At 50.0% G+C, this 17,900-nt stretch overlaps 1 protein-coding gene across 5 annotated transcripts in view; it reads left to right on the top strand.

Moving 5' to 3' along the window:
* The first annotated feature begins 7,164 nt into the window (after positions 1–7,164).
* SLC43A2 (solute carrier family 43 member 2) overlaps positions 7,165–17,900 on the top strand; it is a 37,668-nt gene continuing 26,932 nt past the window's right edge. The window contains exons 1-3 of one of the 5 annotated variants that reach the window (XM_030294892.1): positions 7,165–7,244; positions 8,115–8,312; positions 16,996–17,203. In XM_030294892.1, the coding sequence (XP_030150752.1) occupies positions 8,153–8,312; positions 16,996–17,203 (368 nt within the window). In that variant the 5' untranslated portion in view covers positions 7,165–7,244; positions 8,115–8,152. Of the gene's footprint in view, positions 7,245–7,628; positions 7,953–8,114; positions 8,313–16,995; positions 17,204–17,900 lie in introns of those variants that run through there. The other 4 variants (XM_030294893.1, XM_030294891.1, XM_030294895.1 and 1 more) reach the window with 4 other exon arrangements.

Here is a 17,900-nt window from a genome sequence, read left to right on the forward strand (position 1 = left end):
TGAATTACCCAGTCAGGACAGAAACGGCAGCTCCCCCTTCCATCCCAGAGCTCAGAGAATCTTACAGACAGCTTAGATCCTTCCTTTTAGAGGTTTTCCTGTGCGCATATCGTTGTAGAATTTGGTTTTTTACTTAAATATACTCTGGATATCTTCTGATGTCAGTAATTATAAAGCTACCTCTTTTCATTAAAAAATGGCTGCATGGGATTCCATCATGTGGAACTAACACAGGTTATTTAAACCATCCCCTACCCATGGGAAGTTGGGTCATTTCTAATTGTTTTGATACAATAAATGATTCGGTGTACAACTTTGTCCGTATTTCTTTTTGCACTCATGGAAGTTTTTTCTGTAGAAGAGATTCCTACAAGCAGAATTGCTAGGTTATAGGGTAAGAACATTAAACAGTTGAGTACTGGGGTGCCTGGATGGCTCAGTCACTTAAGCGTCCGACTTTGGCTCAGGTTGTGATTTCACGGCTTGTGAGTTCCGGCCCCTCGTCGGGCTCTGTGCTGACAACTCAGAGCCTGGAGCCTGCTTCCGATTCGGTGTCTGCTTCTCTCTCTGCCCTTTCCCGCCTTGTTCTCTCTCTCTCTCTCTCTCTCTCTCTCTCTCTCTCTCTCGTAAAAATGAATAAACATTAAAAAAAAAAAAGTAACCATTTGGGTACTTATTCCAAATTACCGTCCAAAAAAGTTATGTGGTTTTGCATTCTCGCAAATGATGATAGGAACTGTGTTCCCACACCCAGTCTAATAGGTTGAAATGGTGTCTCATTATTATTATTATTATTATTATTATTAATTTTATTTTTTTTTTAATTTACATCCAAATTAGCGTATACTGCAACAATGATTTCAGGAGTAGTTTCCTTAATGCCCCTTCCCCATTTACCCCATTCCCCCTCCCACACCCCCTCTAATAACCCTCAGTTTGTTCTCCATATTTATGAGTCTCTTCTGTTTTGTCCCCCTCCCTGTTTTTGTATTATTTTTGTTTCCCTTCCCTTAGGTTCATCTGTTTTGTCTCTTAAAATCCTCATATGAAGGAAGTCATATGATATTTGTCTTTCTCTGACTGACTAATTTCACTTAGCATAACACCCTCCAGTTCCATCCACGTAGTTGCAAATGACAAGATTTCATTCTTTTTGATTGTCGAGTAATAACTCCATTGTATATATATACCACTTTTTCTTTATCCATCCATCCATCGACGGACATTTGGGCTCTTTCCATACTTTGGCTATTGTTGATGGTGCTGCTATAAACATGGGGGGGGGCATGTGTCCCTTCGAAACAGCACACCTGTATCCCTTGGATAAATGCCTGGTAGTGCAATTGCTGGGTTGTAGGGTAGTTCTATTTTTAGTTTTTTGAGGAACCTCCATACTGTTTTCCAGAGCGGCTGCACCAGCTTGCATTCCCAGGTGTCTCATTATTTTAGCACAATAAAAATAATAAAGTGATAACATGCTAAAGCTTCTTAAAAAGTTAACATCTTTGTACAGATAAAAGCTTTTTTTTTTGCTTTTGTTTTTTTAGCTATCAAAAATTATATCATTAAAATGTAAATTTCTATGATTATTCTAAGGTTGAGCTGCTTCTTGTATCTTTAATAATTACTTGTATTTTTTCCTATGAGCTATCTAATTATATTCTTTCCACTATTTTATTTTATTATTTTATTTTTTTAATGTTTTTATTTTTGAGACAGAGAGAGACAGAGCATAAACAGGCGAGGGGCAGAGAGAGGGAGACACAGAATCCGAAGCAGGCTCCAGGCTCCGAGCTGTCCGCACAGAGCCTGATGCGGGGATCGAACTCACAGACTGTGAAATCGTGACCTAAGCCGAAGTCGGACGCTCAACCGACTGAGCCACCCAGGCGCCCCATATTTTTTTAGATGTTTATTTTTGAGGGAGAGAGTGTGAGTGGGGCAGGGGCAGAGAGAGAGGGAGACAGGGGATTCAAACCAGGCTCCAGGCTCTGACAGCAGAGAGCCTGATTAGGGGCCTGAACCCACAAACAGTGGGATCATGACCTGAGCTGATGTCAGATGCCTAACCTACTGAGCCACCTGGGTGCCCCTCTTTTCTCAGTTTTCAGGTGAGGTGTTTCTCTTTTCCTCACTGATTTATAATTGCCTTTATGTATATCAAGGATATGAATTCTTTGCCCCATTTGTGATTGGTCGGTTAATGGTGTTTATAGTTTTTTTTCCCTCTGTAGAAATTTAAAGTTTTAAAAAAAATGTTTAATGTTTATTTATTTTTGAGAAATAGAGACAGAACACGAGCGGGGAAGGGGCAGAGAGAGAGACACACACACAGAATCCAAAGCAGGATCCAGGCTCTGAGCTGTCAGCACAGAGCACGATGTGGGGCTGTGAGATCATGACCTGAGCCAAAGGTGGATGCTTAATCAACTTAGCCACCCAGGCACCCCAGAAATTAAAAAAAAAAAAATTTTTAATGTTTATTTTAGAGAGAGAGAGCAGAATGCAAGCAGGGAAGGGGCAGAGAGAGAGAGAGACAGAATCTGATGCAGGCTCAAGGCTCTGAGCTGTCGGCACAAAGCCCGATCCAAGGCTCAAACTTGTGAACCAAGAGATCATGACCTGAGCCGAAATCAGCTGTTCAACTGACTGAGCCACCCAAGTGCCCCAGTGCCCTAGAAATTTAAAATTTTAATTTAGACAGTCTTTTTGTCTTATGAGTTTCATGTCATTTTTAGTGGAAAGGTCTTCTCTACCCTAAAACTAGTGAAACAATCATCTGCATTTTCTTCTAGTACTTTAAGTGATTTTATTTCTTTATGATTTTCCAGCAGTGCTGGTTTTGGAGTTTTAACATCCTTGATAAAAAGACTGAAAAAAGGGGCACCTGGGTGGCTCAGTCGGTTGAGTGTCTGACTTTGGCTCAGGTCATGATCAAGTCCCACAACGGGCTGTCTCCTGTCAGGGAGGATCCTCTGTCTCTCTCTCTCTCTGCCCTTCCCCTCTGTAAGCTGGAACTCTCTCTCTCAAAAATAAATAAACATTAAAAAGACTGAAAAAAAAACAAACAAAACCAGCATTTCATTTAAATAGCTATGGATTCAAATCTCAGTTCTGATATACTTGTTTTGTGACTTTGGAATGGGGTTAATGGCCATCTCCCAGAGTTATGGAGGGGATTAAATGCCACAAACTAAAGCACCTAGTAAATTTTTGATTCTCAATGAAGGGTAATTATTATAGTCATTACCATCATTCTCCCAGCTTTGAATCCTTTGTCCCTAGAAGCTTGTACCTTCCACCCCTTTTCATTTGTTCATGTTTTCACTCAGTCACAGTATTGTGCATCTGCTTCATGCTTCCGTGTTAAGGAGGGTGGTGATTTGAAGTTGAGTGAGACCTAAATAGTTCATAGTCAGTGGGGAAAGGGAGAGAGAAACAGATGAACTGATGGTTATAAAACAGTGCAATCAGTAGACTAAGATAGTGAATATTTTTGGGAGTGGTTAGGGAAGGCTTCCTGAAGGAGGTGCTATCCAAGAAGAGGGTATGTTTGAGGGCCAGAGGTGAGAGAACAGCACGTGCAGGAACTACAAGCAATTCCCTGTGATTGAAGCATCAACTGGTCTCTGGGGGGTGGAAGACTGATGGGGAGGAGTCTGTGGGTCAGGCTGAAGAACTTGAACTTTACCCTACAGGACAAATAGTAGAGTTTCTGAAGGATTTTAGCAGAAGTCACATTTACTGAAGTTAGATTTACATTTCCCACAGCTCACTGGGATGGGGTTGGGTAAAGAAATGGATTTGAGGGGCTGAGATTGGAGGCTGGATGAACAGCAGTTGCAATCCTTCGGACACAGATGATTTTTTTTTTTTCAAATATCATATATAAATATTTATTTTTTTAACTTTATTTTTTATTTTTTAAAATTTACATCCAAATTAGCATATAGTGAGGCAATGATTTCAGGAGTAGATTCTTTAGTGCCCCTTACCCATTTAGCCCATCCCCCCTCCCATAACCCCTCCAGTAACCCTCTGTTTGTTCTCCATATTTAAGTCTCTTAGGTTTTGTCCCCCTCCCTGTTTTCATATTATTTTTGCTTCCCTTCCCTTGTATTCATCTGTTTTGTCCCTTAAAGTCCTCATATGAGTGAAGTCATAAGATCTTTGTCTTTCTCTGACTGATTAATTTCACTTAGCATAATACCCTCCAGTTCCATCCACGTAGTTGCAAATGGCAAGATTTCATTCTTTTTGATTGCCGAGTAATACTCCTTCGTATATGTATACCACATTTTCTTTATCCAGTCATCCATCGATGGACATTTGGGCTCTTTCCACACTTTGGCTATTGTTGACGGTGCTGCTATAAACATGGGGGTGCATGTGTCCCTTCAAAACAGCACACCTGTATCCTGTGGATTGATCCCTAGTAGTGCAATTGCTGGGTCGTGGGGTAGATCTATTTTTAGTTTTTTGAGGAACCTCCATACTGTTTTCCAGAGTGGCTGCACCAGCTTGCATTCCCACCAACAATGCAAAAGAGATCCTCTTTCTCCACATCCTCGCCAACATTTGTTGTTGCCTGAGTTGTTACAGTTAGCCATTCTGACAGGTGTGAGGTGGTATCTCATTGTGGTTTTGATTTGTATTTCCCTGAGGATGAGTATTGTTGAGCATTTTTTCATGTGTCGGCCATCTGGATGTCTTCTTTGGAGAAGTGTCTATTCATGTCTTTTGCCCATTTCTTCACTGGATTATTTGGGGTTTTTTTGGGTGTTGAGTTTGATAACTTCTTTGTATATTTTGGATACTAACCCTTTATCTGATATGTCATTTGCAAATATCTTCTCCCATTCTGTCGGTTGCCTTTTAGTTTTGTTGATTGTTTCCTTTGCTGTGCAGAAGCTTTTCATTTTGATGAGGTCCCAGTAGTTCATTTTTACTTTCGTTTCCCTTGCCTCTGGAGATGTGTTGAGTAAGAAGTTGCTGCAGCCAAGATCAAAGAGGTTTTTGCCTGCTTTCTCCTTGAGGATTTTGATGGCTTTCTGTCTTACATTTAGGTCTTCCATCCATTTTGAGTTTATTTTTGTGTATGGTGTAAGAAAGTGATCCAGGGGCGCCTGGGTGGCGCAGTCGGTTAAGCGTCTGACTTCAGCCAGGTCACGATCTCGCAGTCCATGAGTTCCAGCCCCACGTCAGGCTCTGGGCTGATGGCTCAGAGGCTGGTGCCTGTTTCCCATTCTGTGTCTCCCTCTCTCTCTGCCCCTCCCCCGTTCATGCTCTGTCTCTCTCTGTCCCAAAAATAAATAAACGTTGAAAAAAAAATAAAAAAAAAAAATAAAAAGAAAGTGATCCAGGTTCATTTTTCTGCATGTCGCTGTCCAGTTTTCCCAGCACCACTTGCTGAAGAGACTGTCTTTATTCCATTGGATATTCTTTCCTGCTTTGTCAAAGATTAGTTGGCCATACGTTTGTGGGTCCATTTCTGGGTTCTCTATTCTGTTCCATTGATCTGAGTGTCTGTTCTTGTGCCAGTACACAGATGATAAATATTTAGGAGATACGGCTGTATTGGTGGGGTGGGGATGGGGTGAAGGAGAGGGAGAATAACAGCAGTTGCCCAAAAAATATTTGTTGAAAAGATGGTTTTATGGTAGTGGTGCTATTATCTGAGAAAGAATGGGAGGGACAGTTTTGGGGGTAGAGAGTGAATCATTTTTGATGGTTTTTGAAACAGTTCAGAGATGTCTATCGAACAGCTGCCTGAAGACGTCCCTTAGGCAGGTGGAAGTAGGAGGGAGAGAAGGACTGAAGTTTATCAAATGACAGTCGCAAGTGAGGAGTGAGTGGGTGAGATTCTGTGAGGGTGGGTAACCTGATAGGTAAGCAGCCAGTATCTCCCCCAAGCCCACAGCGCCAGGCGTGGTGTGAGCAAGGTTGCCAGCGGTGGGTTCATGGCGGCAGGGGGCGCACTCGGATTCAAGGACATGAAAGGGGAGGCTGTCGAGGCTCCCAGAGCCCTGGAATAAGCCAGCTCCCAAAGCGAGCCGAGGGAGACCAAGCTGAATCTGGGGGAGCCCGAGGGTCCTCAGAGATCGGGCTGGCAACTCCGATCCGGAAGACGCATCTGGGCTGCTGAACCTCCCCAGTGCCGGGGCTCCATCCCCCTGCCCTAGCAGTCCTGGGGACAGGTCCAGCTCTGATCAGACTGGAAGCCCAGAGTCCTCCCGACTCCACGCGCTTTCCCTGAGGCGCTGCCCGCCGCGTCACCAGAGAGGGCCCTTAAAGGAGACGTCCGGGAATGGGGCGTAAGGGGGTGGTGGCGGCGCAGGACAATGGGGATGGGATGGGCAACTCTGGGTAGGGGTCCCCAAGGAGACCAAGGACAGCAGGAACGGGTGGGCGAGGGATCAGTGGATGGGAGAAAACCATCCTAGGGTATAGACAAGCCCCAAACTCCCACCTAGGGATCCCCCAAGAGCATCTTCTAGGGATCGGGCAGATGGCACCCAGGAGAAGGGTCGATGAATCAGGAGAGCAGGGAAGAGGCATAGCACGCCTGCACAGGAGTCCGGGGATCCGGGATGTGCAGACAGCGCCTGGATGGAGAACACTGGGGACAGGAGAGCGAGAAATCAGAACACAAAGCCCGAGGCAGCCGGGGATGGCAGCGTTGCGTGGGAGAGGCAATGGAGACGGCAGGAGCGAACGACCCACACGGAGCCAGGGCATCGGGACGTGGCGCCCAGGACAGAGGGGAAGCTGGGGACTATGTAGCGGGCTGGAGTAGAACGGAGTGCAAGAGCCCAGCTGGGTGTGCGAGGGAGGCAGGCATGCAGTCCACCAGAACATCCACAGAGGGGACCGAACCCAGGGTCAGAGCTTCGGAGTAAGGCTCTAGAGAGACGCTGGGGCAATGCCCCGGGGAATTCCCAGCCCGGCTGTTACTCCAGTTTAAGGCAGCAGTAGCAGTAGAGGCAACCCACCGCTGCCCCCGGCAACCCCCCCCCCTACCCCCCACCCAGCTCTCTTGTTTGTCTCTCAAGTCCGGCCGGAACCGGCTTCTGCTCGCCGCCGGGCGGGCGGGTAGCTGCTGATTGGCCAATGCCTGTTTCCAGCCCCCACTCAGCCAATCAGCGTGCGACAGTGTTTTCGTCTTGGGGTCGAAATAAAAGCTCTGGAATAAAAGGAGGCAGAAAAGGCGCCGGCCGGGCCCGATACACGCCAGTAGAAGCCGGGTGAGCTGGGTCTTGGGGATCTGGGAGAAGGTGCTAGGGGGACAGAAGGCGCACGAATAGGGGCATAGGGAGAAGATGTATAACTATGAGAGGAAACAGATTGGATGAAGGTCTGCCAGGGAAGAGATGACGAATGGAGGAGGCAGCTCGGAGATGGAGGGACTGGGGGTCCTTTTCCATGGGAACAGACTAAATGGCGCGGAAGCAGCCGGAATGGGGGTCGTGCAGGTGGCTCGCGCCGCCGGTTTGAACCGGCTTCGCCTCTCCCATGCGGGGTTCGCGTGGCCGCAGCGCCTAGCGACCTAGACAGCGGCCAATGGCACAGCAGTTCCTAGCCGTCCAGCCTATGAGCGGGCCGGGGGCGGGCCGTTCCGGATTCCCTGCGCTGATCTTGTGGTTGAAGGAACCAGCTCTGGGGAAGGGTCTCGAGTGAGGGCGGGAGGGCGCCTGTCAGGGTCCCAGGGAGTGGCAGTCCTCAGGTATGGCCCTGCCCAGGTATCCGGACCTGAAGGTGCCTCCCCTGACAGTCCCCAAGCTATGTCAGTCCTGCGGAGAGCCAGGATTAATTCCACGTCCCTGAGCATGCGTTAGTCCCTCCTGTTTTCATGCTTCAGGTTTCCTCGGGATGAGCCAAGGGAGAGGTCTCCCTGCCTGGCCGGGGCCGCTGTCCCGTAGCTGAGGGCAGACGTACGAGCCAGCCGCGGACAGGTTGGCCTGGGACCCAGGCAGGGCTGGGGCTTCCTTCGCTGTGCGCACCCACGGTCCGGGCCGCGGAGGGGTGACAAGCTGCGCGCGCTGCGGCAGCGGCCCGGGTTGGCCACACAGGCTGGGCAGGGCCGGGCGCTGACGCTGACTGGGGTCTGTGTGCAGGTGGCTGCAGAGCCGGAGCAGGGCCGCCGCGCCGCGCCATGGCGCCCACCCTGGCCACTGCCCATCGGCGCCGCTGGTGGATGGCCTGCACAGCCGTGTTGGAAAACCTCCTCTTCTCGGCAGTCCTCCTGGGCTGGGGCTCGCTGCTCATCATGCTCAAGTCGGAGGGCTTCTACTCATACCTGTGTACTGAGCCAGGTGAGACGGGCGTCTCGGGCTCGGGGTGGTTCCCGGAGTGGGAGCTTTGGGAGAGGGCGAGATGGCAGTGAGCACCCGGCCCGCAATACCGCCTGCTGCGCAGCGCCTCCCATTTAGCAAAAGCCCCATTTGATCGTCAGCCAGCTCAGCTGGGTACATATCATTGTCCCTGTTTTGTGGGTGAAGAAACTGAGGCTCAGACAGATCTGCTGACTTGTCCAAGGCCACACAGTTGAGGACTCTGGTAGTTCCAGAACCTCCAGGTCCGGGATGTTCTTTCCGCCACCTAGGAACCTTGCTGGATTTCTCTCCTCCTGGTGTCTGGCGTATCACTTGACTTGAACTAAATATGTTGCTCTCTGACTGTGAGAAAGAGGAACTCCTGACTCAATGGTTGGGGTGCAGCAAGAGAGAGAGGAAGTGGCTTGGCCTCCACCCCATCGAAGTTTCATCTAGAATCTAGATGTTTTTTAGGCCATTATGGAGTCTCTTAAGGGCATGTCAGCTACAATTTCTTGTCTGTTTTTGCTGCTTTATGATTTTCCAAAGGACATTTCTCCCACAGGCCATGAGAATGTCTCTGTGGCCTTCTATCTGCCTATCATGGTAGGGGAAGGCAAGGGGAGTATTTAAGGAAATAACACTAGTTCTGTCCTCTCCCTTTGCTGCATCATTGGTGTTGCTGAACGCAGGTTGAAGATGCTTGTCTACAAGGAGTGTAACCCCCACTCCTACCCTCACATGCCCCCTGACCCCGTTTAAGGATCCTAATTGCTATAGGCCAGTAGATTAAGCCAAGAAGTGGGACCCAAGTCCCCACCTCTACCCTGCATCCCCTTTCTTAGGTAACCTTGATAGGAAATGTTTCCCTCTGCCCTCCTGTTGTCCCCAACAGGGGCTAGCTAATAGTTGAACTCCGGAATATCTCTTCCCAGTTCCTTTGTCAGCCAACCCCTGTGCGAGTCCCCTTAGAGGGAGATAGCTTAAGTCTGTCCCTCTGAATCACACCGCTGGCATGCCTTTTCTTCCTAGAGTTCTAAATTGGGGGGGGAGAGAAAACTTTGGACCAGCTCACGCTGCCTGGAACCCCATGTAGAATCCTTCTTGTTTCCCTCTCCTGACAGTCCCAGGAGATCCCCAAGTGTTTCAGTCTCTAGGCAAGCTTTGCGGGACAAGTTTAGAGCAGGAGAAATGGAGGAAATGTAGAGAGGCCACCTGGGAGAGAGGACAGAGAGTATGTCATTTATAACCTTTAGCCTTTAGCTACTCAGAAATATTTCCAATAGCCTAAAGGTTCTTGGCAGAACTTTCCCCACATCAGCAAGAAATCTTGGGAGATGGGAGAGTCATTCAGACCTTGTTCCTTGAACGAGCTTTCTGCTTTGCCCAAGAGATGTTAGCAGATTATCTGGAAGGAGCAGGTTGGAGTGTTTGGCTCCTCCCCCGCCCTCCTGCTTTAGATCATGACCCTTCCTGCTTGCCTCTTTGATGGATTCTTTCAAGGTACAGCGAGGGTTTTAAGAACAGCAAGAAACATCATCATCCCCAGATGAAGCTTTTAGCATCTCGTCCAGACTGAGGGACTGTTGTGGTCAATTTTTTTTTTTTTTTTTGGACCTCTTGTGGAAGGTCCGATTCTAGGGTTTTATCCCCCAGATTGTCCACTGCTTAATTATTTTATGGTATTGGCAGCATCGAGGCTGGTCATTTCACTCCTGCCTCGACCTTGGCTTCTTTCTTCGTTAAAATGGGAGGAGTCCTGGAGATTGTGCCGACACAGTGCTGAGTTGGTGTTTAAGCCCTAGAGAGGCTTGACCCGTCCCTTCTATAAAGCAAAGTGAAGGTGAAGGGTCAGGTTGTAGGTTGAACATCAACTTCTTATCCCGTGCCTCTGCCCCTGCCTTTGATTTTGTTTTTTCTGACTACCTGGCAAACCTGCTGACCCAGCATCCTTTATGGACAGGCCTGCCGGTTCCACTTAGCTTATCTCTGGCCTCGCTGCTCCTTGCTTCTTGGAGTCCAAGTAGCCTGTTGCCTTTGGGGGCCAGGAGTCTCCTCCATGCCTAACTGGGAGTGTCTGGAGGATTTAGGGTCAAGGTTTCTGCTTAGGCCTAATATTTTCAAACTTGGTAGGTGGCTGAACTACAGAGAAGCCTTTGGGCCATTTATTGAATTAGACTGTGAAAAACATACTGGTCTACATATGATTGAGATGCAAATTTGTCAGCTTTTGGTTGCTTTTAGGACCTTTGATTTGGTTTGTTCTCTAAAGAAAATTTGCCTGAACCTGTTGAAAGGTTCTTGGGACTCCAGCCAGAATCTCACCACAGACACGGTGTTGGGTTCCAGCATAGTGAGGTGGGAGAAGGAAAGAAAATGCGCGTTTCTCTGTTGCCTCTCAGCTCTTTTTGCCTTGCCCACCAGACAGGATTGATAAGGACTGGGGGTGGGCCTTTGGGCTTTGCCTCCTGGTGTGGATAGGAAGCTGATTGGCTTCCCAGCCCAGGAAGAACAGGGCTTTTCCAGAACCGTATCCTTCTGGCCTCCGGATGGCTGTCGTACCTACCCACGCTTGACCTCTTTCTTCGTTCTCTCTGTCATCTGATGGCCCTCTTGGAGAGGGTCAGATCAGGGGGCTGTTAATCTCCTCTTCCTCTAACCTCCATGTTCAGTAAACGTTTAATTGAGGTGCTGTGCTGGGGGTGTAGAGCAGTCCCGAGGGAGTCTGTAGTCTGCCAGCATTAAACACACAGACCATATAATTCCAAGAGGGGGTCAGAACTCCAGTGGAGAGCAGGGTGCCAGGAAGGAGAGCCACAGAAGGCACCTGGTTCAACTTGGGTGTCAGGGCCTCTCTGATGTTTAGAGGGCCAAGAGGGGTGAGTTGGGAGAGGAGGGGGCAAGGAGAGTGGGAAGGAGCCAAGGCCCATTGGGCCTAGGAGGCCACTTGGGGAAGTTGGATTTTATTTAATTAATTAATTATTTAAAAAAATTTTTTTTAATGTTTTTATATTTTTATTTTTGAGACAGAGACAGAGCATGAGCAGGGGAGGGACAGAGAGAGAGAGGGAGACACAGAATCCTAAGCAGGCTCCAGGCTCTGAGCTGTCAGCACAGAGCCTGATGTGGGGCTCAAACCCATGAACCCTGAGATTCTGACCTGAGCCGAAGTCGGACGCTCAACCAACTGAGCCACCCAGGCGCCCCGGGAAGTTGGATTTTATTCTCAAGGCAGGAAGAAGAGACAGAGGCAGAAGAGGGTGACCATCACGTTCACCTATTAGATTCTTAAAAATTGTTGAGGTCTTGCCACATTCTGGGCGTGGGGTGGGGGGGTGGAGTCGCGGCCTCTGCCTGAGGAAGTCTCAGTCCAGCTCCTCCGTGGATGCTGAGGCAGATCCCAGTTCTGTGCTCTTGACCACGGCAGTCTCTCTGCCTGTGGTGGCAGGGGAGCTGAACCCCTCACGAAACAAAGCTGGGCCCTGAAGGGGCAGAGGTGCTGCTGTCACAGCAGGGAAGCAGAGCCAGGACTGGCCCCCTGCAGGTGGGCTGAAGCTGCAGATGTGGACAAGAGACATTCCCAGTTGCTTAGAGACCCTCTTTTAACGGTCTCTGCCTCACTCAAAGGCTGCTGGCCTTTGATAGCTTTTGAAAACCCACCCTTTTACTTGTATTGCTATGAATGTGACTGTTTCCATCCCTCCCACAACCCCCCCCCGCGCCCCCCCCCCCCCCCCGCCCAGTGTAGTTTGGATTAAAAAAAAAAAAGTATTCTGTAGCAACGGGTAAGGTCTAAAGGCTGGTGCCCTCGGCCTCAGGATGCATCACAGAAAGGAGCTGGCGCCCTCAGCGTCCCTTCCTACCACCCCTGCCTTCCTCCTGCCCATTTCGTGACCCAGTTTCCCTCCCCCACATCCGCTGGCCCCACCTGCCTTCGTGGTGTTGCATTAAGGTTCTGTTCAGCTTGGGTTGTCTTTCAGGGAGGATCTTGGGGACGGTCCCATTCACACTAGGTGTCATTAAGAGCCACCTGGTGCTGTCCCCAACACTGTGATAGCCTTGGGCTGTCTCCATTCCCTCAGCATATTTTCTCTGAAATGCCTCTAACTCAGGTGGTACAGCATCAGCACAGCCTGAAGGTTAAAAGCAGGAACTTTGGGGTCTGGCAGCCTGGATTCAAGTTCAGCTTCCCCATAATGTACTGTCTGGGAGACCTTGGGCAAGCAACTTGCTGGTGTCCTCGTGTGGCGTCTGGGTGGGGGTGAGAGGGCACTGAGTGAAACAGAACGAATACCACTGAATATAGCAGCCAGCATACACAGGCACTCCGGGACCGCAGCAAGGGGCTAGGCCCTGGCCTCCCCACGATGGCCCTCTGTCTGTGTCCTGCCTTTTGTTTGCTCTGTGTCTGAGACTGACCTCTCACCTACATCCCCCTGTTGGACTGAGATGCTGCTTCCTGTTGCCGGATAGACTAAGGATTTGGGAGACAGACAGGAGATCCTGGGGCAGGGACCATCAGCAGGGAGGTCCAGGGGCCTGCATCCTGGGTGGAGGGCCCAGTGAACAGCCAGTCAGAGAAGGGGGCTGCTCAGAAATTTGGAGGGGTCTCCAGTCCCGTGTCCCTCGCTCCCTTAAGCATCATGCAGCCAGCTGTTCTGTTCCTCATTCCCTTTGTTTCTCTGGGGCGGGGGGAGCTCCCTCTTTGACCCAGAGATGTCAGGGGAACCTGAGTGGGGTCATAGCACCCCCTTTTGTCCCCTACTTTCACTGTGCAGATTGTGTGCGAGTCTTCTGGGAGGAGGGCTGAACAGTGCAGGCATTGTTCTCTCTTCCCTGCCCCTAAGCAGCCTCGAAGCTATTTTCTCAGCACACTCGGGCCACACCAATTCCTTGCCTGTCCTCTTGATTCACCTTTCCTGGCTGGGCTGGGCCAGGCCACCCTGGCCGCCCACTGCAGAGACATCTGTTTGATAAACAGGTGCAAGTGAGGTGCAGAGCAGGCCGGTTTGGAGTGAGGCCTGAGCTCTAGGCTGGGAGCAGAGGGGCACCCCAGGGCTTGACACTTCCTCTGTGCTTATCTGTTTGTGTCTTTCCTGGCCCACGGTGGCCCAGGTGAGAGCAGAGGGAGAGGAACAGCTTGGGTGTGGCTGTGTTTGGGCATCTCCTGGATCTGTGACTATTCATGTGGACTGTTTACTGCCAACAAAGCTTCTGGGCTCACCGAAGATTTAGTCCCCTCTAGGAGCAAGGGACACTTTTGAATTGCTTCATGGGCAGACGAAGAGAGGCCACCGGGACCCCCCACCCCAGGCTGACCTGTTGCTGGACATCCCTGCCTAGAGGCAGGAGGGCAGAGGGCCAGGCAGCCCTGTTGGCAGGGATTTTTTTAAGGAGAGAAAGCCGGTGGCCCAAGGTGTGTAAGGTCCCTGCTCCTGTGTGCAGTGACTGTAAGATGAAAGGCGGGGGACAGATATCCTTCCCCCTGGTGTTGCCTTTCTCCTTATGAGCTTCTCTGTCTAGCCATCTCTAAATAATTCGAGATGTTTCCGTGGACATCCCCAGTTATGGCAAATCAGGGAGACTGCTTTGGGTACATTGCCTTGGGATTTATCTTCTCTCTGTTGGTGAGTATCATCATGGATTTAGGAGTCCAGCTCTGGGGAAACTGAGGGTGGACACCCTGGGGCCTCTACCCAGAGATGGTGCTGCCTGGCTCCATCAGTTCCCAGTCCAGCTCTGGCTCCCTGCCTGTAGCAGCAGATCCTGCCGTGCTCCCGAGTCCTGAGTTATTTTGTGTCATTTATTTATTTTTAATGTTTATTTATTTGTGAGAGAGAGAGAGAGAGCGCGCACATGTGTGAGCAGGGGAGGGTCAGAGAGAGACGGGACAGAGGATCTGAAGAGGGCTCTGCCAGCAGCGAGCCCGATGCGGAGTTTGAACTCACTAACCGAACCGTGAGGTCACGACCTGAGCCGAAGTCGGACGCTCAGCCGACTGAGCCATCCAGGCCATTTCGTGTCCTTCAGTGCCGTCATGGGCTCCAGACCCTGCATGGCCGCAATCAGGGTTCGCCAGCCAACGATCCTGGGCCCTGAGGGGCCTTCTGCGCCCATCCAGCCTGTCACACGTGTGCTGCTTTGCCCCTATCTGCACACCAACGTGGGGATGGCCATTGCTGTGTGGGGACCCCGTCCTCCCGCTTCCTGTTGCTGCTGGCCGAGCTGTCACCAGAAACCAGTGCCAGCCTGTGAGGCAGCCCGGCCTGTGCCAAGGCTATCCCACAGTGGATGAGCGGCTCGGGCCCGCTGGCTAAGGCAGGGTGTGTGGTGGTTCTGACCCGGACGCTGATGGACTCAGATGATCCTGTTTGTCCTGTGTTTGGGCTGTCAACATGGTGGAGCCTCTTTTGGAAAACTGGAAGTGGCAGAGATTGGGGGTGAGGGGAGAATCTGGCGTGCTGGGTCTTGTCTCTGTGGCTTTAGGAGGTTAGCAATGTGCCTGTCATCTCCGTGCGTCCCCTCTATTTTCATGGTTCCGTATGTCCTATTCCTTTCTTCTCTCTGGGGCCTTTTGGCTGTTGTGATCTGAATCCGTTGTTTTCATTCATTCAGTAAATAGCTACCATACACCAGGATCTGGGTGAGGTGCTGGGGACACAGCCCCCAGCCTAACAGGCGACTAGATGCAAATTCATGCTACGCACACACAGTTATGGGACCCTGCACCCAGTTACTTTGTCCGGCTCCGCCGCCACCCAGGTGCACCCTCCCAGGATTCCCATGATAGTAATAATAATAACTCATAACTATTGTTCATTGAGTACTTTCTACGGCCATGTGAGCCCCAGAGCGTTATCTGGATTTTCTCATTTATCTCCCGGGCAGACTCTAGGAGGTAGATACTACTATTACGTTATGCCATTTTACACATAAAGAAACTGAGATAGAGTGGGATTAAGTCACTTTTCTGAGGTTATACAAGTAGGAAGTAGAGACACCAAAATTGGAACCCAGAGGCCAGGTTGTAGCACCTCACCCTCAACCAGTGTGCCCCCAGCAGGGCTTGTTGGTTAGGAGGTTGGCATATAGCATGATTCACCTTAAGTGCATCCTTTTCCGTGACCCTGGGGCAGCCCTGAGAGGCCTGGGCAGGCCTTTGCAGCCCTCAGCTTTATAGCCCTGGCGCCACAGGGCCGCAATCCGGAGTCAGGCAGTTATCTGGAGAGAGGTGTTTCCTTGACTCTCCCGGTGTGACCTCGCATCTAATCAGAGGCTGCTCCTCGTGGGATTAGTCAGCATCTCTTAACTAGCAGTCAGGGAGGGAGGGCTTCTGTGCCGCCTTCCGGCCTGCACTCCACCCTCCAGCCCTCAGCTGCTTCAGTGCTTCTTCCTCCCTAGTTTTTGTTGTCTTGGTGCTGGGTGGATTTTGGAGAGGCCGTTAAGGGCTGAGATTGCAGCTCAAGATTGTGGCCACAGGGGACAGCAACACTTGACCCCCAGCAAGAAAAATAAGAAAGGTGAACCTCAATGAGTGAAAGCAAGTAACTTGGGACTGTTTTAAAAAAATCTTTCCTGGGGGGCCTGGGTGGCTCAGTCGGTTGAGCGACCGACTTCGGCTCAGGTCATGATCTCACGGTTTGTGAGTTCGAGCCCCGCGTCGGGCTCTGTGCTGACAGCTCAGAGCCTGGAGCCTGCTTCTGATTCTGTGTCTCCCTCTCTCTCTGTCCCTCCCCTGCTCATGCTCTGTCTCTGTCTCAGAAATAAATAAATATTAAAAAAAAAAATTAAAAAACAAAATCTTTCCTGGGGTGCCTGGGTGGCTCAGTCGGTTAAGCGTTCGACTTTGGCTCAGGTCATGATCTCACGGTTTGGGGGTTTGAGCCCCGCATCAGGCTCTGTGCTGACAGCTCAGAGCATGGAGACTGCTTCAGATTCTGTGTCTCTCTCTCTCTCTCTGACCCTCCTCCGCTCACTCTCTTTCTCTGTCTCTCAAAAATGAATAAACATTAACACATATGTTTTTTTAATTGAAAAAAATAAAAAAACCTTCCCCAGGAATTCTGTGACACAGTATGTGTGGTGGTCGATGCTGTGAAAATACCCAGGGGAGGTAGCAGGTGTAGGTATGAGAAGTCTCCTGTACTTAGCAGTAAAGGAGACCCGCTCACTCTTCCCTTTGGTTGACTGAGGAGAACCGGAGTGTTGCGGTGAGACCAGCAGCCTGTGCTTGCCAAGTGATCTAGGATCGACAGCCTACATACTGGCTGCTGTCCTTTTCCAGGGACAGAGCTGCTGAGGAGGTTTTAGCCCACCTGCAGCCCCACAGCCTACACTGGGTCCTGAGGCCTATTCTTCCAGAGCATAGGTTACTCTAGAATGGGACTCCCAAGCTGGGGCTTGTGTGTTTCAAGGGACACATAAATCTCCTCAAACTGTGGACAAGACTTCACATGCATTTTCTGAGGAGCAGGAGTAGAGCCTCCTCCATTGGATTCTCCAAAGGGTTTGTGCCCTCCACAAAAGACCAGGGCTGGGGCCAGATGGACAGCCACACCTGCTGTGGGGGAGCCAGAGCCAGCCCTGACATTTCCAGTGGGGTCTGAATGTGCATTTGCCCTCTGATCTTTGGGAATCCTGGCCTCAACCCTGTGGTCAAGTTTCCCTCCTTCTGCACACACAGAGAATGTCACCAACGGCACAGTGGGGGACACGGAAGAGCTGGAGCACGAGGAGGTCAGCTGGATGAATGGCTGGCTCAGCTGCAAGGCCCAGGATGAGATGCTAAACTTGGCCTTCACCGTAGGCTCCTTCCTGCTCAGCGCCATCACCCTACCTCTAGGCATTGTCATGGACAAGTATGGCCCAAGGAAGCTCAGGCTGCTGGGCAGGTCAGTGCAGGGGTTGGGGGTGGGCAGGTGGGACTCCTGGGGCTGAGGTCCCCACTGTAGGGAATCCTTGTACCTGCTATCAGATGCACGGTGGACCTCCCTAAATGCCCACCCGGAGTGGGCTTCCTACTCATTCCACCACCAAATCAGTAGGTCCTGTGATCCTTGAGACATGCCAATACTGCATAAAAAGGATCAGGGCTCCAGGCCCGCCTGGGAGGGTTTGGAGTTGCTTATCGTTAAGAACACTGGTTTCCACCATCTTTTTGACCTCTCCCATCAGAAAAAAAAGATTTTGAACGTGTACGTCCAATATAAGCATGGAATTATCAATTATATACACATATGCCATTTTTAATGTTTTATGTTGCTTTATGATGCATGTACAAAAAAATGTCAATTAAAGTGGCTAAGATTAAAAATGATAAAATAGTTTCAATTTTTAAAAATTGCAAAAAAAAAAAAAATCACTGAATTCCAGTCCTGAAACCAATATTGCACTGTATGTTAGCTAGCTAAAATTGAAATTTAAAAAAATTTTGCAAAAAAAAAAAAAAAAAAAAGTGATAAAGCAGAAGTCCTCCTGTTTCCATCACCCCCCGGCACTGCAGTGGTTCATCTTGTGCACTTCCTGATATGGTCCGTAAAGCTCCAGTCTGCCAGACTCAGGGTCAGTCCCCCAAGAAGCTAGCCCTCT

Source organism: Lynx canadensis, chromosome E1 (assembly GCF_007474595.2).
Source record: "Lynx canadensis isolate LIC74 chromosome E1, mLynCan4.pri.v2, whole genome shotgun sequence".
In the NCBI taxonomy this organism is placed as follows: Eukaryota; Metazoa; Chordata; class Mammalia; order Carnivora; family Felidae; genus Lynx; species Lynx canadensis.